Raw genomic sequence first — 24,358 nt, 5'->3', positions numbered from 1 at the left:
TTTCTTTAACGGCAGAACGCTCACTTCTGGATATTCTGAGGCCACACCCCCTGTCTCCCCGGGCAACCAGAGGAGGCCACCGGCCACACGGCTCACAAACCCGGGAAGCTTCCAGGGCAGGGCCGACCCAGAGAGGTGTTCAGACGCAATTCTCCAACAGCAAAGACGTTTGAACTCAAAACAGCCCGTCTTCTGTAGGCGACGACAGGAACAGAGACAGAACCTCACAAAGTTGTCTGTTCTGCTCTGTTCTGTTAGCAGCATCTATCAGGGACGGGGCTAAGCCTGACTGAACGCCTCCTTCCCATCACCTGCATCAAACACTCAAAGATGTCAGGCCCCATCTCCTCCTGCTAGATAGCGGCAGTCTGTGGGGGCCTGGCAGACTTCCTTGCGATTCAGGCAGGTGCAAACCCCTGGAGTGTCTGTTCACTGCAGGCAACTGGGTTAGCCATCTGCAGAGATACCAGTGACTGGGTCCAACAGAGGGGCAAAGTGGGGAAGGAGACGTCAACCTTCCCAGACTGCTCTGTTTGCTGGGTGGCTCCTCCTGACTCCACGCTGCACTGGGGTGAGCTGTGTCAGAGGAGTCACCAGGCCCCTGTGATCCAGTTCCCAGGGACCTCTTGAACCCTTCCACCCGAGACAAGTGCCGATTGAGACAGTTGATTCGGACCTTTTGAACTGGGCTAATAGACGGAGGACTTTGCAGGCGGTGCCCTGGGTGTGCGATTGTAGGAAGGTTTGATTCTCCTTTTCCAACTGGGGCCACAGGTGGGCAGGCGGGGTGACTTAATTGCTGATTTTTCCACACAGCTGAGACTTCAAGCCAGAGTAGAAGTTGCAATAGGATCGAACAGAAACCAGCTGAAAACAAGACAGAACCACTTTGCTCCACCACACCAGACAGGGCCCCAGTTTCTCAGGCCACAACACTGTACGGGCCCTCGATAAAACCCCAGGGGAAAAACCAAAGGGAGTAAACCATGGGGCGGAATCAGCGGAAAAACTCTGGTAACATGAATAACCAGAATAGATCAACCCCCCCAAGAAAAGATACGGCAGATGTGATTGAAGATCCCATTCATAAACAACTGGCTGAGATGTCAGAAGTCGAATTCAGAATTTGGTTTGCAGACAAGATTAATAAAATGGAATTAGGAATTCGAGGAGAAATTCAAAAATTGTCTCAAGAATTTAACGAATTTAAAGACAAAACCACCAAAGACTTAGACACACTGAAACAAGAACTTACAGCCCTCAAAGATATGAAAAATACAGTAGAATCCCTCAGTAACAGAATGGAGCAAGCAGAAGAAAGGATTTCTGACATTGAAGATAAAGTCTTCGAACGCTCCCAATCTCTCAAAGAGGAAGAGAAATGGAGAGCAAAAACGGATCACTCACTCAGAAAGCTCTCAGATAATTCGAAAAAAAAACAACATAAGGGTTATAGGAATTTCGGAAAATGATGAAGTGGCTGCCAAGGACACAGAGGTCCTTCTACATGAAATTATGAAAGAAAATTTTCCAGACATGCCTAGAGAATCTGAAATTCAGATAGCAGACAGCTTCAGAACCCCAGCACGATTCAACCCCAATAAGCCATCTCCCAGACATATCATAATTAGCTTCACTAAAGTTAACATGAAAGAGAAGATTCTCAAAGCAGCCCAGCGAAAGAAAACTATAACGTACAAAGGTAAGAATATTAGAATAACTGCAGATCTCTCTGCTGAAACTTTTCAAGCAAGAAGAGGCTGGTCATCAACTTTTAATCTCCTAAAGCAAAAAAACTTTCAACCCAGGATCTTGTATCCAGCTAAACTGAGTTTCATCTATGATGGAGAAATTAAATACTTCAATGACATTCATGTGTTGAAAAAATTTGCCATAAGTAAACCAGCTCTTCAGGATGTTCTCAGACCTATCCTCCACAATGACCAACCCAATCCTATACCACAAAAGTAAACTCACTCAGAAACTTCGGATCAAACTCCAACTTCCACACTGGCGAAAGGATTAAAAATGTCCACTGGACCTTTGAAAAACTCGATACCCAAAATTCCACCAGACTTATCAATACTCTCCATCAATGTGAATGGCTTAAACTGTCCTCTAAAGAGGCATAGGTTAGCTGACTGGATACAAAAACTCAAGCCAGATATTTGTTGCATACAAGAGTCACATCTCAACTTAAAAGACAAATACAGACTCAGGGTGAAAGGATGGTCATCCATATTTCAGGCAAATGGTAATCAGAAAAAAGCAGGTGTTGCAATTTTATTTGCAGATACAGTAGGCTTTAAACCATCAAAAGTAAGGAAGGACAAGAATGGTCACTTCATATTTGTTAAGGGTAATATTCAATATGACGAGATCTCAATTATTAATATCTATGCACCCAACCAGAATGCACCTCAATTTATAAGAGAAACTCTAACAGACATGAGTAACTTGATTTCCTCCAGCTCCATAATCGTTGGAGATTTCAACACTCCCTTGGCAGTGTTGGATCGATCCTCCAGAAAGAAGCTGAGCAAAGAAATCTTAGATTTAAACCTAACCATCCAATATTTAGATTTAGCAGACATCTACAGAACATTTCATCCCAACAAAACTGAATACACATACTTCTCATCAGCCCACGGAACTTACTCCAAAATTGATCACATTTTAGGTCACAAGTCTAACCTCAGTAAATTTAAAGGAATAGAAATTATTCCATGCATCTTCTCGGACCATCATGGAATAAAACTTGAATTGAGTAACAACAGGAATCTGCATACCCATACAAAAACATGGAAGTTAAATAACCTTATGCTGAATGATAGCTGGGTCAGAGATGAGATTAAGAAAGAAATCACCAATTTTTTGGAACAAAATGACAATGAAGACACAAGCTATCAGAACCTCTGGGACACTGCAAAGGCAGTTCTAAGAGGGAAATTTATAGCACTGCAAGCCTTCCTCAAGAGAACGGAAAGAGAGGAAGTTAACAACTTAATGGGACATCTCACGCAACTGGAAAAGGAAGAACATTCCAACCCCAAACCCAGTAGAAGAAAAGAAATAACCAAAATTAGAGCAGAATTAAATGAAATTGAAAACAAAAGAATAATACAACAGATCAATAAATCAAAAAGCTGGTTTTTTGAAAAGGTCAATAAAATAGATAAACCTCTGGCCAACCTAATCAGGAAAAAAAGAGTAAAATCTCTAATATCATCAATCAGAAACAACAAAGACGAAATAACCACAGACTCATCAGAAATCCAAAAAATCCTTAATGAATATTACAAGAAACTTTATTCTCAGAAATATGAAAATCTGAAGGAAATAGACCGATACTTGGAAGCACGCCACCTTCCAAGACTTAACCAGAATCAAGTGGAAATGTTGAACAGACCCATATCAAGTTCAGAAATAGCATCAACTATACAAAACCTCCCTAAAAAGAAAAGCCCGGGACCAGATGGTTTCACGTCAGAATTCTACCAAACCTTTAAAGAGGAATTAGTACCTATATTACTCAACCTGTTCCAAAATGTAGAAAAAGAAGGAAGACTACCCAACACGTTCTATGAAGCAAATATCACCCTGATCCCCAAACCAGGAAAAGACCCAACAAGAAAAGAAAATTATAGACCAATATCACTAATGAATATAGATGCAAAAATATTCAACAAGATCCTAACAAACAGAATCCAACAACACATCAAACAAATTATACATCATGACCAAGTTGGTTTTATCCCAGGGTCTCAAGGCTGGTTCAATATACGTAAATCTATAAATGTAATTCAGCACATAAACAAATTAAAAAACAAAGACCATATGATTCTCTCAATTGATGCAGAAAAAGCTTTTGATAATATCCAGCATCCCTTCATGATCAGAACACTCAAGAAAATTGGTCTAGAAGGGACTTTTCTTAAACTGATAAAGGCTATCTACAGCAAACCCACAGCCAATATCATATTGAATGGAGTTAAATTGGAATCATTTCCACTCAGATCAGGAACCAGACAAGGCTGCCCATTGTCTCCATTGCTTTTCAACATTGTAATGGAAGTTTTAGCCACCGCAATTAGGGAAGAAAGGCGATCAAGGGTATCCATATAGGGTCAGAAGAGATCAAACTCTCGCTCTTCGCAGATGATATGATTGTGTATCTGGAAAACACTAGGGACTCTACTACAAAACTCCTAGAAGTGATCAAGGAATACAGCAACGTCTCAGGTTACAAAATCAACATTCATAAATCGGTAGCCTTTATATACACCAACAACAGTCAAATTGAAAAAGCAGTTAAGGACTCTATCCCATTCACAGTAGTGCCAAAGAAGATGAAATATTTGGGAATTTACCTAACAAAAGACGTGAAAGATCTCTATAAAGAGAACTATGAAACTCTAAGAAAAGAAATAGCTGAAAATGTTAACAAATGGAAAAACATACCATGCTCATGGCTAGGAAGAATCAACATTATCAAAATGTCCATACTACCCAAAGCAATATATAATTTCAACGCACTCCCTATTAAAGCTCCACTGTCATATTTTAAAGATCTTGAAAAAACATTACTTTGTTTTATATGGAATCAGAAAAAACCTCGAATAGCCAAGACATTACTCAGAAATAAAAACAAAACAGGAGGAATCACACTACCAGACCTCAGACTTTACTACAAATCGATAGTGATCAAAACAGCATGGTATTGGCACAAAAACAGAGAAGTAGATATCTGGAATAGAATAGAGAACCAAGAGATGAATCCAGCTACTTACCGCTATTTGATTTTTGACAAGCCAATTAAAAACATTCAGTGGGGAAAAGATTCCCTATTTAACAAATGGTGCTGGGTGAACTGGCTGGCAACCTGCAGAAGACTGAAATTGGACCCACACCTTTCACCATTAACTAAGATAGACTCTCATTGGATTAAAGATTTAAATTTAAGACATGAAACTATAAAAATACTAGAGGAGAATGCAGGGAAAACCCTTGAAGAAATTGATCTGGGTGAGTATTTCATGAGGAGAACCCCCCGGGCAATTGAAGCAGCTTCAAAAATACACTACTGGGACTTGATCAAACTAAAAAGCTTCTGCACAGCTAAGAACACAGTAAGCAGAGCAAGCAGACAGCCCTCAGAATGGGAGAAGATATTTGCAGGGTATAACTCTGACAAAGGTTTAATAACCAGAATCCACAGAGAACTCAAACGCATCAGCAAGAAAAAAACAAGGGATCCCATCGCAGGCTGGGCAAGGGATTTGAAGAGAAACTTCTCTGAAGAAGACAGGCGCACGGCCTTCAGACATATGAAAAAATGCTCATCATCTTTAATCATCAGAGAAATGCAAATCAAAACTACTTTGAGATATCATCTAACTCCAATGAGACTAGCCTATATCACAAAATCTCAAGACCAGAGATGTTGGCGTGATTGCGGAGAAAAGGGAACACTTCTGCACTGCTGGTGGGAATGCAAATTAATACATTCCTTTTGGAAAGATATATGGAGAACACTCAGAGATCTAAAAATAGATCTGCCATTCAATCCTGTAATCCCTCTGCTGGGCATATACCCAGAAGACCAAAAATCACAACATAACAAAGATATTTGTACCAGAATGTTTATTGCAGCCCAATTCATAATAGCTAAGTCATGGAAAAAGCCCAAGTGCCCATCGATCCACGAATGGATTAATAAATTGTGGTATATGTATACCATGGAATACTATGCAGCCTTAAAGAAAGATGGAGACTTTACCTCTTTCATGTTTACATGGATGGAGCTGGAACATATTCTTCTTAGTAAAGTATCCCAAGAATGGAAGAAAAAATACCCAATGTACACAGCCCTACTATGAAACTAATTTGGGACTCTCACATGAAAGCTATAACCCAGCTACAACTTAACAATAGGGGGAAGTGGGAAAGGGGGTGGGTGGGTAGAGGGAGGGGAATCGGTGGGATCACACCTGTGGTGCATATTACAGGGGTATTTGCAAAACTTGGTAAATGTAGAATGTAAATGTTTTGGCACAGTAACTGAGATAACGCCGGAAAGGCTATGTTAACCACTGTGATAAAAATGTGTCAAATGGTTTATGAAGTGAGTGTATGATGCCCCATAATCATATCATTGTATACAGTTATGATTTAATAAAAAATATATATATATAAAAAAAAATAAAAAAAAAGAAAAGGGAAAAAAAAAAAGAATTCCCTTTATGACAGTGATCTTCAGAGAATGAGATGACACTTAGGGAATTGGATTTGGAGGAATTATTTTATTCCTACCCTTTGGCATTTGTGTTATTTAATGATAGCCCCTTAACTATCACAACAAGTTTTTTTTCACCTAAGAATGCATCACCAAATACTCTAAGCTATTAAAGTCTTTAAAAGAAAAAAAAAAAAAGATTTAAACTTAAGACATGAAACTATAAAAATACTACAGGAGATTGCAGGGAAAACCCTTGAAGAAATTGGTCTGGGTGAGTATTTCATGAGGAGAACCCCCCGGGCAATTGAAGCAGCTTCAAAAATACACTACTGGGACTTGATCAAACTAAAAAGCTTCTGCACAGCTAAGAACACAGTAAGCAGAGCAAGCAGACAGCCCTCAGAATGGGAGAAGATATTTGCAGGGTATATCTCTGACAAAGGTTTAATAACCAGAATCCACAGAGAACTCAAACGCATCAGCAAGAAAAAAACAAGGGATCCCAAAAAACAAGGCTGGGCAAGGGATTTGAAGAGAAACTTCTCTGAAGAAGACAGGCGCACGGCCTTCAGACATATGAAAAAATGCTCATCATCTTTAATCATCAGAGAAATGCAAATCAAAACTACTTTGAGATATCATCTAACTCCAATGAGACTAGCCTATATCACAAAATCTCAAGACCAGAGATGTTGGCGTGATTGCGGAGAAAAGGGAACACTTCTGCACTGCTGGTGGGAATGCAAATTAATACATTCCTTTTGGAAAGATATATGGAGAACACTCAGAGATCTAAAAATAGATCTGCCATTCAATCCTGTAATTCCTCTGCTGGGCATATACCCAGAAGACCAAAATTCACAACATAACAAAGATATTTGTACCAGAATGTTTATTGCAGCCCAATTTATAATAGCTAAGTCATGGAAAAAGCCCAAGTACCCATCGATCCACGAATGGATTAATAAATTGTGGTATATGTATACCATGGAATACTATGCAGCCTTAAAGAAAGATGGAGACTTTACCTCTTTCATGTTTACATGGATGGAGCTGGAACATATTCTTCTTAGTAAAGTATCCCAAGAATGGAAGAAAAAATACCCAATGTACACAGCCCTACTATGAAACTAATTTGGGACTCTCACATGAAAGCTATAACCCAGCTACAACTTAACAATAGGGCGAAGTGGGAAATGGGGGGGGATGGGTAGAGGGAGGGGAATCGGTGGGATCACACCTGTGGTGCATATTACAGGGGTATTTGCGAAACTTGGTAAATGTAGAATGTAAATGTTTTGGCACAGTAACTGAGATAACGCCGGAAAGGCTATGTTAACCACTGTGATAAAAATGTGTCAAATGGTTTATGAAGTGAGTGTATGATGCCCCATAATCATATCATTGTATACAGTTATGATTTAATAAAAAAAAAGAAACAAAAAGAGTAAAGAAAAGAATATACTTATTGTGCTTTGAACTTATTTCAATTAAATTAAAATAATTTAATTAATGATCTTTAAAATTGTTTATGGCATACCTAAATATACATCCTCTCACTGCACACTAGTGTGCTGTGCAGTGTGCCACAGCACACTGGTTGAAAATCACTGTTGTATGAAAATCAAAAACCTGTAAAAGGCAAATATGAAAAACCTACAAATACTCCAGTCACAAGAAAGAAAATGCAACTGGCTAATAAAGGTGAAAAAAGTTTATTTTCATTACCAACACCCAAACAAGAATGCAATACTATGTATTCCAATTCCATTGGTAAATAACTTAAAAATTAATAACATATGTTTCTAGGGTCATAAACTCATTAAAACAGTATCTACCAAGTTCACTGTCCTTTTCTAAGATATATTATCTTGCCTCCATCCCTATTCTAAAGGAAGAAGTCTTTGGTTGATTCTTCAAAAAGGCATGGCCACTGACCTAGCTGAACACCTGTCTGAGGATACACAAAGATAAAAAGAAAGGAGAAGGATCAGGTATGTTTAATGGCAGAATATGAAGATCTCTGAATGGCTGTCCAATCAAATAGAACAGGTGAATCACTGGCATGAAGGTATAAAGGCATTAGGACAGGAGATAGGCTTAAAAGAAGATGAGAGTTCTGAAGTTGATGAGAGGGATCAGGAGTCACAATGAATGGGTTAAATGTCCTTCTAGAGTAACTTAAGGATGGATAAGCCTTTGACAGACAGAGATTATAGGGAGCTGGTGATAACTAGACGGTAGGAACAAGGTAAGAAAGGTAGATTTCTTTAGGCACAGGAATTGTGTAAATAATCTGTGGTGCAGATAATGACTGTGAAAAGACTATCTGTAAAGGATTATACATTGTATGTGCCATCCTAAAAGGCACTAGGTACAAAATGTTTTAAAGATAAGTTCTACAATATCTTTAAGGTACAGACTATCTTATACAAACTGTTTCAGAAACTAGAAAATGAACAAAAGCTATCTAACTCACTTAATGGGTGTAATATAATGAGAAAAAAACAATAAAAAATAAAATTAAAGGCCAATTTCAATCATAAATAAGAATGAAAAATAGTGTTAAGTCCAACTGTATATTAAAAATAAAGTAACAAAAATATTTTGACAGAACTTCAAGGAGACAGTCATATCCACGATTGCAAATAGGCATATCCATAATTATAGTCAGAGATTTCAGCACGTGTCTTTCAATACCAAGTAGACAAAATTAGTAAAGATATACAAGGTGTCCATAAAGTTCATGTGTTTGTGTGTGATTCAAAATAGTTGACTATTTTAAATTGCACATGAACTTTATGGACACCTGGTGTAACAGAAGACCTAAACAAAATTATGAACTAACTGGACTTAATTGGCATCTACAGAACAATCCATATGATAACAAAAGAACATGGTCGCACATGGAGTATTTACCAAGATGACCATACTCTGGGCCATAAATGAAATATTAATAAATTAAAAGAATTCAAATCTACAAAGTATGTTGTCTTACCACAATGGAATTAAATTAGACCTCAACACCTGGAAAAGCCCCAAATACTTAAGAACTATATAGCATGCTTTTAAATAACTATTTAATCAAAGAATAAACCAAAAGAGAAATTAGTAATTTCCATTGGAGAAAAATAAAAACACAACACATCAAAAATGTGAGATGTAGGGCTGCACCTGTGGCTTAGTGAGTAGGGCTCTGGCCCCATATACTGAGGGTGGCAGGTTCAAACCCAGCCCCAGCCAAACTGCAAAAAAAAAAATAGCCAGGCATTGTGGCGGGTGCCTGTAATCCCAGCTACCCGGGAGGCTGAGGCAAGAGAATTGCCTAAGCCCAAGAGCTAGAGGTTGCTGTGAGCTGTGAGACCACAGCACTCTACCCAGGGCAAGAAAATGAGACTCTGTCTCTAAAAAGAAAAAAAAAAAGTGAGATGTAGCTAATGCAATATTACAGGAAATTTTACAATATTAAAATGTCTATATTATAAAAGAAAAAAGTTCTCAAATCAGTGACATCAGCTCCTACTTTAAGAAACTAGAAAAAAAACCAAATAATCAGAATAAAAGAAATAATAAATGTAAGGGCAGAAAACAATGAAATAGAAAATAGAAAAATGATACGGAAAATCAATAAAACTAAAAGCTAGTTCACTGAGATGGCCACTAAAATTGATAAGCCTCTAGCCAGAAATATTTCTAAGAAGAAACATAAGACAATAATTACTAACTTCAGGAACAGGAGGGACAGCTTCAGGTATTTTACAAACAAAAAGATAAGAATTTAATTATCAAGGATGAAGGAAAACAGGCACTCTCATACATTCCTGGTGTGAATCTGTAGCACCCTTTTGGAGGGAAATTTCAGAATACTTAATAAAACTACATATGCACTTAGCCATTTGACCCATCAGCCCTGGTTCTAGGAATCTGTGAAGATATACCTCCAATCACAGAAAAAATACATTTGCACAAGGATGTTCCATCCGGTATTGTTTGGTAATAGCTTAATATTAGAAACAGGTCTGTTCACAGGAGAGTGATTGAATATATTATGGTAGTGACACAATGGAGTACTATGCAGCTGTAATTAAAAAAAAACAAATAATAAAGATGTTATGGATTGACTTTAAATATGTAAAATGTGGGAATAGGTTAATATAATTAGTATAATTCATTTTTCATAACTATATTATGAAGGACTTTGGTATCCTGATGCTGTCTCACAGAGCAGAGCTCTGACCAAAGGATCAACACAAACAACAAGGTGGCATCAACAGTGAGTGCAAATCACCTAAAGCATTGACCATAAAAAAGAAATAAGGAAGAGAGCAATGATCTGAAGAGAGGAATCTGTAGATACATCCATAGGTGGTTCCCAGAAAGACCCTCTTCTGAGGCTCAGGCCTTAGAGGGGGTGGGTAACATGAGATGGAGCAGCAACCCTTGTGTTACTAGATAGGAGGTAGCTGTTGAAGGCACAGTGGGACTGGGATCTTTCAGAACCTCACATCCAGGGCAGACTCCTAGGACGCTGCTGCCTGAGGGTGAAATTTAGGAATCCTCTTAGGGAAAAACTTGGAGTATTACAGTAAGAAATCCAATGTGAAGGGTCCAAACCACCTTGGTTCCCTCCTCTTCAGTCTACGTGTCCCCCTCTTCCCTTGTGCTGACCAGGTTGAAGTTCATTCCTCTCTGCATTCCCAGCCAGTTGGAGCCTTGGAGCAAAAGATAAATGTGTCCTGGGCTCCTCTCCAATTTTGAGCTGGTTTTGGCTATTCACATCCTTGTATACTGACAGTAAAAAAGGCAGACAGTAGGGTGATTGCCGACTGGGTGGGAGGAAGAGAGTGGCATTGTGGCCCACGGTTCCCATCCCCACTCCTGCCTCTCCTGAGCCAGCGCCCTGGGTGCTCACGACTTGTCAACCTCACGACTTGACCGTTTCCCCTGAAGCCAGTTCCACCCACATTCCCACCTCCCGCACCCGCACATAGAAACACAGAGTCAAAAGGAGCCGAGCGAGGAGCCTGAGCACCGGGGCACGGGGTGCTCAGAAGGCAAGAGGCAGCGGAAGGGTCTGAGGCATTTCCTGCTCTCGCATCTAGTCTCAGACACCACTTCCCACAGATGCCATCTGCCGGTCTCACACCCAACTTCTCCAATAGCAACCGCGGCTTTTCTCCACAAATGCCTCCCGCAGGATGACTCCCTGCTTCTTGAACTCCTGGACAAAAGACAGACCCGGCCCAAACGCTCGAGGTGGGCCGAGGGATTGTTTACCAACAAATGCTGTGGTTCTGGGCGCCTGAGAAATTAGTTTTCAGGCAAAATCAGCACGGAGAGACACCCACCCACCTTAACATCCCGCTGCTCCTCCCATCTGAGTCCGTGGATCCTCAAGCGTCTGTCTTTCCGTCCGTTCTCTGAGTGAGAAAAAGCACCTTTCTGGTGGCCCAAGTTAGAGCCTGGTCACATGACCTATCCTCAGCCCCCATATGACCGCGCAGTCAGCTTGTCTGAGGCAGCCTTGCTTCAGGATGGCAGTTGTTCTGCCTCTGCGGTTCAGCTGCCTGCTAGAAGACCCTGAAGCTCCCGACTGGTGAAAGAGGAGAGCTGGAAGGAAGCTTCCAGCCCTAAGCCTGGGCCTTACTCAGGAGTACTCGGCTAGGGAGGAACAAACATTCCATGAGGATTTTGGAGATGAAGAAATTTTGTGTGGAGAGTGGCAAAACTGCCACTTTGGCCTACTTCTGTAAACCTTAGCATACAATGACCAGGTGGGGGAAGAAGCATGTTACCCTGTCAGAAAAATTACAGAAACTTGGGTCAAGTTAATGTAGGTTACTGGATATTATTTCAGTACAGTGTTGGGCTTTCTATAGCTTGAGTTACTTTTCAACTCTGTAGATTATTTGTTCAATAAATATATAAATGATTTCTGTACAGTGGAACAGGAAACCTTAAATGTTCAAGTTATTGCCTGTAAGAGATTAACCATTTTTACATTTAATGAAAAAACACACACGCACAGGATCTGATTGAAAACTATCAATAATCAAACATTTAAATTCCAATGTCCACTGCTGGGATGATCCCTACTAACACTTCTGGTTTGTGGAGAGGCAAAACTGCCACTTTGCCCTACTTCTATAAACCTTAGCATACTATGATCAGGTGGGGAAAAGCACTTCACATCCTGAGACGAACCAAAAATAGGGTCCCTGCATCTAGTTCTTTTCCTGAAAAAATATAACTCTTCATATTTCCCCCTGTATTAGACTTCCTCCCCAAATCAACTTTATCCCTGACTTTTGCTCCTTCCTGAACACATGTCCCAACCTTTGTGAATGTACAAAAACATGCAGAATGAACTGAGGAACTTTGATAATTTACAATTTATTCCCCTTAAATTTGTATTTTTATTTAGCAAACCAGTTCTTCTCAAGTTGTAGTTTTTTGTGCTTCTTCATTCCTTTGATAGACTTTGTATTATTGTAGAATTTCCTTTAATCAATACACACTTGCATGAATTAAGTTTACTCCAGTTTTTTAAATGGGATCATATTTTCCATATATGACACCATTCTCTAACCCATCAAACACAGAAAGCATTGGGGCTGTTCCCGATTATAAACCTATACACAATCACTTGATTAAATCATTTTCCAGACCCACAATAAATCCCTGTAATTTCACATCTTGCTCTTTTATCCTTTAGGTAGCATCAAAAGAAATAGCTGTACTTTGATATTCAAAACTCTACTTCTAAGCTCTTCAAAACTTACACCTCATCCCCTACCCCATATTCCTCATACTCACTCTAGGCAGACGGGACACCTCACCTGTTTGAGCAACACTTCTCCCAACTTCATGCTTTACTATGTAGATGTACATCTACCACCAACCTCTTTGTGGCATTCAACTTAAAAGTAGTTCCTTTTTAAACAAAGCATGCCCTAATTTGTAGTCCATGGCAATGTTTAGCTTTAAATCTGAGAAAAAGCTTTTGCTAGGAGCATATTATCTATACATTAACTCTGTATGTGTTCATGTTATCTTTGGGTCTGAATTTTAAGTTCAAGAAAGGTTATTTCTGGTCAGGTGTGATGTCTAACACCTGTAATTTTAGTATTTTAGACTAAAGACTCAGGTAGGAGCACTGCATGAGAGCAGGAGTTCAAGACTAGCCTGAACAAGAGTGAGACTTCCATTTCTACTAAAATATAAAAATCACCAGGTGTGGTGGTGTACATCCTTAGTGCTAGCTACTCAGGAAGTGAAGGTAGAAGAATCACGTGAGCCCAGGAGTTTGAGGTTACAGTGAGTTTCCTCTAATCCGGGTGACAGAGAGAGACCCTGTCTCAAAAAATAAATAAATAAATAAATAGAAGAAGGGTGATTTTCACCAACTTTAGCATTGAATTTTATTGAAACACAACACCAATACAGTAGAACAAAAATCAGAAAGGTAGCTTATTAATGATGGCTCTGTTCACTATGAGCTCAAATACTAAAGATCACAATCTGGACAAGTATCAACAAGTGTTATTTTTAGTTATAATATTCATTTGGCATCAGAAAAATGATCTAGCTTACACAATTAGTTAAGCAAAGTTACTATCAGCATGAAAGATGTACAAGACAACATAGAATCAACTGTTAAAACCAAAGCATCACTCAAGGATCACAACTCAAGGAACTCAAGAAATATAAGGACAATCAGAGGCAATAATTAATCATACTAATTTTCTTGGTCTGCTTGAGGGTCATTTTGATTGTCTCTTTTGCCTTGCATTTCCTTGGCAAATTTCTCAACTTCATGGAATGCAGAAATAAGTGGTGCAAGATCAAAATCATCAGTGAACTCTTCTTCTTTTTTGATATTGTTACCAATATTCTCAAGTATTGTAAGAACAACTTGAACATTGTCATGTGTCTCTTCCCTCTTAAAGAGGTTTACAAATTCTGACATTGTTTCACCACTAAGTAGTACTTTTGTCATCACAATATTTTCAGACAAATTCAGTAGCATTTTCAGAACATGAAACTTTGTTTTGGTATTTCCTATAGCTAATAAGGAGAGAAACCCAGACATATAATTGGCAACCAGTGTGTGATAGTCAGTAGTAGTAGTGAGATGTCTTATCATCCTTATTCCAGAAAGCTGCTCAGGGGAATCCAAGTTACAAGTAAGGGTTTCCTCACACACTTGACATATGTATGTCTCAATCATGTTTAGATTTGGATAAGGTGGAGCCATGCGAATCATGTTTTCCAAAAACCTTGTTCTAACTCGGGAGGATGGATAATTGAGCAAGGTTTCAATAAGTGCGACAACACCAGCTTCTCGAATGAAATCTCGGATAAATTGAGAAGCACTTCTCATACCCATTGCAATTTTAGATATTTCATGAATAAAAGGATCACGAATTTTGTCCATTAATAAAAGGAGTTCTTCAAACTCTTCAGAACCAATTTTAAGCTCACATTGTCTGCAATTGCAAGACCAGTTCTCAGCCTCTGCACTCTCCTTGGCCCTAAGATGCTCTCGAATTTCCCGGACTGACCGGTAGGAAGGATCATACTGAAATGGGAACTCAGCATCAGACTGATCAGGTTCAAGTTTAGATTCCTGCTCTTCCTCTTCAGGGCTAAGTTCCGCCTGCGTGGGCTTTCCCCCAAACATTTCACAGAATAAAGATGCTGCTTCTTTTGGAAATCTAAAGGGGATTATGGATGAGAAACCAACCTTACCCCAAGGACCAGGCTTGAACTGAACAGTGACCTCCTCCCAAGTCTGGGGCCTTCGTGAAGGATCAGGCTCCTGCTCAACTGAGTACCTTGATGTGCAAATGGCCCTGAACACAGGTTTAGGATTTGATTCAAAATGGGTCTCATCTCCTGACCAGAACCAGGACCCCACTATGGCCTCATCCTCATCAGCTAATGTCCTAGACTCACAGTTGGTAGCACTGCCAGTTCTCTTATTCATCTCATATTCAGCTCCAAACCAAGACCCAATAGCTGGCCCTTTCTCATTTTCTGGCTTGGACTCCCAAGAGGCCACAGATTCTGTTTCCTTAATGACCTTGTCTTCAGACCAGAACTGAGATTCAACAATAATCTCTTTGTTAGTCCCTGCTTCAGCCCAAAACCAGGATCCAAAAATGGTCCCCTCTTCAGTTCCTGACCCATTTTTTTCTACTGCCTGAGACCCAGCCTCTATGTTGGCTTCTTCAGCCCAAAACCAAGACCCCATAGTGATTTCCTCTTCCTGAGTCCCAAACTTAAAGTCGCTTCCTGTCACTGCCTCCAGACTGGCCTCTTCTTCCCATAACCAGGGTCCAACAATCGTTTCTTCCTCTTCAGCTTTGGTACTGGATTCTTCCTCTTCAGCCTCTCTTCTAATGGTCTCTTCCTTGGCCCAGAACCAGGACCCAACAATACCTTCCTCCTCAACTAGTAGCCTGTCCTCTTCTCCAGCTTCAGCCTTGAGCCCATCTTCTTTTCCAGCCCAGAACCAAGAACCAAAAATATCACCCTCCTCAGCTTCTGACCTGGAATCTTCTCTGTTGGTAGCCTCTATAATAGCTTCTTCATTTTCTTTCCAGAACCAGGAATTGATCATGGTGTCCTCTTCAGCCAGTAGCTTGGTCTCTTCTCCAGTGCCATCTATACTACCCTCTTCTGCAGCTGATAACTGAGACCCTACAATGGCATCTGGCCTTGTGTATTTTTTGGACCAGAACCATGAACTGACAGGATCCTCTTGTTCCTCTGGCCTATACTTCCAGGTTCCTCCACTGGCAGGATACATATAGGGTTCTTCTGCCCAGGAGCATGACCTAATTTGAGTCTCCTGAGCCCCTGCCATAAATTTGCAACTTACACCAGTCCCATACTTCATATTAACCTCTTCTCTGGCCCCAAACCAAGATGACATAATGGCCTCTTCTTCGTCCTCCAGGCTAGACTTGCTGTTGATGTCAGCCTTTACACAAGCTGCTTCTTTAGCCCAGAACCAAGACCCAATAATAGGCTCCTCTTCCTCAGCCCCTGGCATATTACAGCTAGCTTCAGCCCCAGAATCCATATGGGTCTGGTTTTCAGCCCAAAACCAGGCACCAAATATTGTCTCTTCTTCAGTTCCTGGCCTGGCCTGTTCTCTAACCTCAGTCTCCTTATCAACTGCTTCTCCAGCCCAGAGCCAGGGACCAATAACCTCTTCCTCAGAACTTGGCCTGGACTCACAGCTGACTCCAACAACAGGTTCTACACTGTTCTCATCAGTGACCCAGAACCAAGGTCCAAAAATAGTCTCCTCCTCAGCCACTGGGTTGATTTCTTCACCAGTCCAGAACCAGGAACCAATAATGACCTCATCATCATCAGCTGCTAGTATAGATTCAGCGGTAGACTCAGTCCCAGTTCTCATACTGGTCTTTTCTCCAGTTGCAAGCCAGGAACCACCAAAAGACTCCTCCTTAGCCATTGGTTTGGAGTTACTGCTAGGCCCAGTCCCCTTACTAGCATCTTCTTCAGTCCAGAACCAGCTCCCAACAAGGGACTCATCCTCTATTTGTGGACTGGACTGAATGCTGGCCCTATCCACCATGCTGGACTCTTCTGTAGCCCAGAACCAAGTCCCAATAAGCACCTCCTCCTCTGACCTGGATTCTTGCTTAGCCCTGGCTCTGGCCTTGGTTTTGGCCTCTTCCTTTGCTATTGCTCTGGCCCTGGCATCTTTCTTGGTCTTGGGCCTTGAAAAGGTATTAACGTTCTCTTCAGGCTGGAAGCAAGACTCTTTTTTGATTACATCTATAGGTCCAGACATGAAATCAATGCAAGTTTCTCGCCTGGCCATGTGCCTGGCCCTGGTATTGGCCTCTTTCCTGGCTCTGCGTTTGGATCTGAATTTGGTCTCCTCTCCAGCCCAGAACCTGGACTTCTTATGGTCTTCATGCTCAGATCCAGAACTCGATTCAACAAAGATTTCTTTTTTGGACCTAAACCTGGACCTATTGGCCTCTTCCCTGGGCCCAGACCAAGTATTGGTGTTTTCTTGGGACCAGAACGAGGATGCCTTAACAGACTCATCCTCAGAACAAGAACTAGACAAAATATAGAGCTCCTGATTAGTTTTGTACCTAGACATAGTATTAGCCCCCTTTTTGGCCATGTGCCTGGTCCTGGTCCTGGCCTTTGTCCTGTTACTAGGATGACATCTTGTACTGACCTCATCTCCATTCCAAAACCATGAACTCACAGAGGATTTGTCAACCCATCTGAAATTAGAATTGTAAGAGGCCTCTTGTTTGGAAGTAGGCATGGGATAGTGCCAGGACCCCATATTAATCTCATCATCATCTGACACAAGAGAAGGCTGGAAACCAGTTTGGGAATGGGTCTTCCTTCTGTGAAAGCTCTGAGTGTCCCTGTTAACCAGTTCTCTATCTGTAGACAGGCACTTAGTTTTAGCAACCGACCCAGAATTAGTATTAACCACTGGAGAGGCATTGCTATGGGCATTTCCCCGAGATTTAAATTGTGACCCAGGTATTGTCTTAGCCTTACTCTTAGCACGTGACCTACCCACTGCACTTGCCTCAGTCTTTGGCCGTACTACAGCCATAACCTTGGTCTTAGTTTTGGGCCTTGCCCCAGTAGTTCCCTGGGCCTGGGTCCGAACCTTGGGCCTGACCACAAGAGGGACTTCACAATCCACCTCAGCCCCTACTGCAACCTCTTCCCCAGCCTTCTTTTCAGGTTTGGCCTGAGCACTAGGCTCAATCTCCGCACCAGTCATGGTATAAATTACAAAGATAATCCAGTTAAATAGCCCTCCCTCAGTCTCAACCTTGATCACAGATGTGTCACAGGTTTGTTTCTTTACACAGCAATCTTCTGGTAATTTAGGATATAAGTTTGGCAACAAGAGTTAGAGTCAATCGCCACTCCAGAAGTCAATCAGCCTCCGTGAGTGACACAAAATGCACAAGAAGCACAAGCAAGGTGGGGGAAGATGGATGGTTCCTGGGTGGGTGTAGAACTTGTTGAGGGTGGTAGTCAGCAGCAACCCCAGCACCACCAAAGCTGCCACTAGAGGTAGATCTAGGAAGAGAGAATGAAATGGGGCTTTGAGTCTCTTCTAGTTGTGTCACCTGTGCAGAGACTTACACAGAGACTGGTGTTGATGCTGAGTGCAACAGCTGGGATATGAGAAAGTCTCTCAGGCCTTGCTGCCTGCTATAAAACAGGTACAGGGATGTAGGAAAGTGTGCTGGATAAGGGAAGGGCTGAGGAGTCCCCAGACTGGGCCCTGGTCAGTCCCAGACCAGTGCTGGTCTTCAATACCCCACCCAAAGTGTACCCACTCTCATACCAACCTTCACTGATGTGGTGAAATTTCCCCCTCCTTTCCTTGTTCAAGTGGTATCAAGCCCGACAATCAACAGCAAGGATTCCTACAGACAAATAAACATATAGGAAGAAATAGTCTCACTGCTGTGAAGAGAGACACACATGTTGATCCTGAGACAAATATATGTCTTCCATTCAAGGATCTAATCTGTTCAATGGTTCCTGTTTTCAGGTCTTCTCCTTCCATCATAGCCTAATCTACACCTACCTCAATATTCCTAGTGTTTCCTGAAATAATTAGACGAGGGATGCTGTGGCAGTACACAAATCTAACAGAGAGTAGAAGGGGTCCTTGCACCCACTTGAGTCAAAGCCACCTACCATGCTCTTCCTCTGTAGCTATCCCCTACCTTGCCCCCTTTCTCACCAAACTCCCGAGGTTTGAGCCAGTCTCCTCCTCTTTTCCTTTCTTGCAGAACTGACCAGCCTTAAAGTAGGCCTATGGATGACAAACACATGAAAAGGTAAGACAGTTAGGAAATAAGAGCAGCAATTGAGCACTTAAGCAGTTGGGACAGACCAACACCAAGGATAGAAGCTCCCATATTATCTTCTTTCAACATTCAGGGTCCTGCTGGTGGAATATTCTCATCTCATTGAGGCCCTGTTACAGGTTGCCAGAGATAACTCCTTCTCTTGACGTCATAGTCTTCCCATTACTCCCTTCTCCAATTCTGAGGATTCACCACTAGGTGCACTATATCCCCCTTGTTCTGCGCAGCATAAAATAGGAGAAGGGTGTGGGTGTCGAATATTCTAGAAAGCAGGTTGTGAAATGGTATTTGCAAATATGACTCTCTCATCACCCCACCTCCGCAGCCCATCATTTTTTGTCCCCACCTGGCTAGGGTTGGGAAGGAAGGTGGGGGAAGTGCCTGGAAGGCTGTCAGAGATAGGAACATTAGGAAGTGTTTCTGGATGCCAGACTTGCTCCGGTCGAAGTCGCCCCACCCTGATTCGGGTCTCCAGTCAGTGCCTGGTGCCTGCCCCCCAGCCCCACACACCTCCAGAAATCCAGGCCATTTTCGAACTCCTCCTTTTTCTCAAGCCTCTCTTCTACAAATGCTCACTGTAGCCTGTCAGAATACGCCAGACCTACTGCGCAGACAGGAGACTTTGACATCAACCTGTGGGAAGGGACAGCATCCCGGACACGGGGCCCAACGGGCACCTTACGGGAATCAAGGCCGGAGTAACAAATGCCACCCACCGTCCGCAGGCTGGGCAAAGGGCTCTACACAGTCCCAGTCCCCAGCGGCCTCCCCGGGCACCCCCCAGACCACCTCCCATTCCGCCATTTCTCCCACAGCAGCCGCCCCCCCACAGCCCTCTCTGGGCGCAGACACCAGCGAGGGCGGGGCACGGGCGCCTGGAGAGCTGGCTGGGACGCGGTCAGCGCGGTTCGCCTCCAGACTACCTGACGGTGCAGCTCTGGCCACCCCCTCCGTCCTTGGCCCGGCCGGCACTGGCCGCCTCCCCCTCGTCACCAGGGGTCCCAGGTCCCGGGCACTGCGCACCTTCCTCGGGGTTGTGTTCCTCCTTGACGGGCTGCCATGGTCTGGCGGACAGGCTGCCAGCTAGTCAACAGAGAGGGACCACCCACGCACCCACAACACACCCTCACTTGCCTTCCCAGGTTCAGGGCCCAGGTTGTCGGCCTCCCCCTCCACTCCTCTCCTCTCCTCTGCTGGGGCTCTGCTCTGCTCTGGTTGCTCACTCGCCCGGATTCCCACCGCCTTCTGTGCGATCAGAATTGCAAAGAGGCGGCCCGTCCCCCACGCCTCCCCCACGCCGCTGCAGCAAACTGGGCAGGGGCTACGCAGGATGCGGCAAGAACCGTTCGCCTCGAGGGTGTCGGGAAGGGGGGCGGAGGGATACGGCGCGAATGTGCTCGACGCCCCCTCCCGGGCCCACCGTAGTTCCGACCAGAGGTGGGCGGGGCCACCAGGAGCCCCAGCCTGAGAGGCGGGCTAGCACCAGGCTGCCTCAGTAGGATCCCGCGGACCCTAACGTGGCGACCACCACCATCACATTTCTGGTGCTGCTACAATTCGGGGACCGGCGGGTGGTGAGGGGGGGCCAGGGGGAGGATGGGGATTGGGAACTGCAGTGCTGTAGGAACAGCGGATGGATACCAAGCTGCCCCTTGGTTTGTCTGCACCCCCTACTCTGACTGGCTGTGCCCCTCCTCCCTTCCTGGCCAGCATCATCCCTTTTCCTGGAAGCTAATGGGGGAAGGGTGTCTGGACTGCAGGCGCAGAGGGTAAGGGGGGTCTTGGGCCAGGTTTGCCCTGGAGCTCTAGGGTGGTCCTCCCTTGCTTTTGTGTCACTGCTTCGTGGAACCAGGCAGGGGAGGAAGGTACACCTGCTCGTAAGTGAACTGGGTGGGAGCTCCCACAAAGGCCTCACCACTGCCTAGACCTGACCTCTAACCCCAGGGAACTAACCATCGGTCTACACCAAGAGCCATTCATTCTGCCAGGTTGCTTTTTCTCATTCCAACTGGCATTGTGCTGTCACCAGTTGCTTACAAATGAGGGCCTTTCCCTGTCAGGATCATACAGTCCTTTCTGCTGCCCAACAGCCAAGTGTCAGGCACCAGGTAGCGTTGGCTTGGTACTGGTTTCTCTTCATTCTATGTCACATCTTCTCGTAAAAGGCACATCCACGTCCTCATGATACTTGGTTGTCTGGAAATGTAGCAGGCGTTCCCATCAGCTTGGATTTCAGCCACCTGCCATATCACATGCCCTCGTTTGCCAGCCACTCTTAGGGGGACCCAGTATCCCCTGCCCTTGCATTCACTTCTCTAAGACAGAAATCTGGTTGTTTCGGAATCCTCCCTTTTCATCCTCACATCCTTTCTCTAGTCTTAAACCCCTCCTCTCCCTTCCTGCTGCATGGGACAGAGTAATGTGGTTAGCCTTACAGTTGGTGTTGTGTGCTGTCCATTTTGAAACTCAGTTACACAGCACCCTCTTTGTATTTGGCAGGTAACTCTACCCAATGATGTCCATGTCCTTTCTGCCAACCATGTAACATGTTATGTTACCTGGCAAAGGAAAATTAAGGTTTAAAATGGATTTAGGTTGCTAATCAGCAGAACCTAACATAAGATTATACTGGATTATCCTGGCCAATGTGACTACAAGTGTACTTCAGATGTGGAAGAGTCTATTTCAATGAAACACCATGAGAAAACAACATAGGCCATTGTTGGCTTTGAAGAAGGAAGGAAACTATGAGCCAAAGAATGCAGCTTGTCTCCAGAACTTGGAAAATACAGACAGCTTCTGTCGTAGAAACTCCAGAAGAAAAGCAGCAATGCCAACACCTCAGTTTTAACATAGCGGAACTCTGTTTAGATTTCCAACTTCCAGGATTGTAAATAGTAAGTTTGTGTTATGTAGGATCTCCCCAAAGTTGCCCCTACAGTCACCATATATAGGAAAAATGGGAAACTGTAGTTTCACTATGTATGGTGAGTTTAGGGACAGCTTTTGAGACACCCAGTATTACTCCACCCCGTGTGTTAGTAATTTGTTACAGCAATAGTACCACCTGAATATATTCACCATCCTGATGAATTCTATTCCCCTTGACTTTTTTTATCTGTGCTTCAATCCCTGAAAAATCTGTTTTGAAACCAATCTCTCACCAGTACAACCATCAATCCCCTTTTATGTTCTCCTGAAATATCCAACATCACAGCAGCACAAGCTTCTCCGGTAATTCTGGAAGTGCTAGGATCTTTATACCAAGATATTTACTGACAGAGGAGTGGTTGTACAAAAGCACGGGTTTTACTGTGTGACTTGTTTGCAATAACTTATCTGTTGTCAATTAATTTAGAAAACATGGTATTTTAATGGGTAACATTTGTTGAAGTGATTAAGGCCCTATTTTAACCTTTTATATGTGGTATCTTTCTTTGTTAAGAAAAATAATTATTTATTCATTTAATTTCAGGTTAATGTGAGGGTACAAACAACTAGGTTACAATGTTTGCATATCTTAGGTAGAGCCCTCTTGTAGTTGTGTCCTGCACCCAAGAGGTGTGCCATATATCCTTACATAGTGCGTGGGAGCGGGAGCATACCAATCACCCTCCCCTTTCCCTCAGTGTGTGGTCTATTTTTATTTTCACCACAGTATTATCTTTAAAACCATAGAGCAAATAATAAAAGATTAAAGTAAAATACCGAATTTATATTCTGACTGCTAAGCACTATTTACTTCCTCCTGAAATGGATTCCAGTTCACCAAATTGAACCAACCATCATTCAACTCACCAGTGCCTCCACCAGCACATTTGTAACCCTGACTTATGCTGAAATATAAATTTCAGAGCCGAATAATCTACAAATACCAAGTCCAAGATACTGAGGCACCTGTGCTCACTCACACACACCCACTGTTGTCATTCTAATCCCATCCACCTCCAACATGCATGCAGGTGAACTTGCACAAGGAGGTATCCCTTGCCTATGCAGCTCACTTGATACTTTGTCGTTCTCAATCACTATGGTCATGGACCTGTTTTTTGGCCCATTTAGCTTTACTTGCCTCTGTACTGTCCTTAATTTGTCTCAGGCAAACCTTTCTGGGACCTCTCTTTTGGTCAAAGTTGAGCCAAACCTTGCGTATTCTTAGAATGTATCCCTTTTCCTATCTGTGAGTTTCAGGGGATCTACATGGGAATTAAAAGTTCTCTGAAGTGAGGAACAACTAGGCCAGCATGAGTCTGGTGAACTAACTGGTAAAAAAAATTGGCCCAGGGCGGCGCCTGTGGCTCAAAGGAGTAGGGTGCCGGCCCCATATGCAGGAGGTGCTGGGTTCAAACCCAGCCCCAGCCAAAACTGAAAAAAAAAAAAAAATTTTTTGGCCCAATTGATGTCTACTTCCAGTGCAAGCTGAAGATGCTAAGGGATAGATCTCAGCCTGTGTCTGCTACAGGGTGCATCTGCAGAACCAGTGGGGAGGCCTGACCCAAGAATATTTTCAGGAGTAGGGCACTGGCCCCATATATAGGAGGTGGCAAGTTCAAACCCAGCCCCGGTCAAAAAAAAACTGCAAAAAAAAAAAAAAAGTCCTATTTGGGGTGGGGTCTACTTCAAGAGAATTCATATTGAGGGTAAGCTAAGACAGGCACAATGACCCTCGCCCATCAACAATGCCTAGTCATTAGGGAAGTAGAGCAGTTCTGATGGCTGCACTGGGATTAGGACTCCTATTTGTGCCTATTTCAGCACAAACCCACAACTGTCTGTCATAGCAAAGACAAGTTTATAAATAATCATAGAGAAAAGATTATTTCTAAATGAACTCTATTAACACTGCAGTATGCAGATCCCAATAATAAAGTTTAACCTAAAGAGAGGAAAATATCCAGTGTAGCTTTAATGTTTTGACCATTACTTAGCTCTGACACTATGAGAACTCTGTGTAGGGGATAGGGTTGGAAAATTTGAGGGAACAGCTGGAAGAGCTTAAGTGCCTGGCAGTAAAGCTTAAAATCAGAAAGAATAATTAAACCATGAGAAAAGTAAATAACTGATTTTGTATGATACTGTATGATTTTACTGTGTTTTAATTATGTATGATTTCATATATTATCTAATATTGTACAAGAAAGTAAAGTACATATATGTATCATTACAGTAGGCCTAGTTCCTCGAGTTAACCACCTCCATATATTGACTG

At 42.7% G+C, this 24,358-nt stretch overlaps 2 protein-coding genes across 3 annotated transcripts in view; both read right to left on the bottom strand.

The window, feature by feature from the left end:
- GPRASP2 (G protein-coupled receptor associated sorting protein 2) overlaps positions 1–24,358 on the bottom strand; it is a 178,489-nt gene that overhangs the window by 106,938 nt on the left and 47,193 nt on the right. The gene's annotated exons all lie outside the window — the stretch shown is intronic.
- GPRASP1 (G protein-coupled receptor associated sorting protein 1) overlaps positions 13,616–24,358 on the bottom strand; it is a 57,927-nt gene continuing 47,184 nt past the window's right edge. The window contains exons 1-4 of one of the 2 annotated variants that reach the window (XM_053579515.1): positions 19,660–19,797; positions 19,023–19,094; positions 18,622–18,699; positions 13,616–18,346 (exon numbers count right to left, since the gene is read on the bottom strand). In XM_053579515.1, the coding sequence (XP_053435490.1) occupies positions 13,977–18,041 (4,065 nt within the window). In that variant the 5' untranslated portion in view covers positions 18,042–18,346; positions 18,622–18,699; positions 19,023–19,094; positions 19,660–19,797 and the 3' untranslated portion in view covers positions 13,616–13,976. Of the gene's footprint in view, positions 18,347–18,621; positions 18,700–19,022; positions 19,095–19,659; positions 19,798–24,358 lie in introns of those variants that run through there. The other variant, XM_053579516.1, reaches the window with a different exon arrangement.

This window comes from Nycticebus coucang, chromosome X (assembly GCF_027406575.1).
Source record: "Nycticebus coucang isolate mNycCou1 chromosome X, mNycCou1.pri, whole genome shotgun sequence".
NCBI lineage: Eukaryota > Metazoa > Chordata > Mammalia > Primates > Lorisidae > Nycticebus > Nycticebus coucang.
This window is presented reverse-complemented; position numbering and strand designations above follow the sequence as displayed.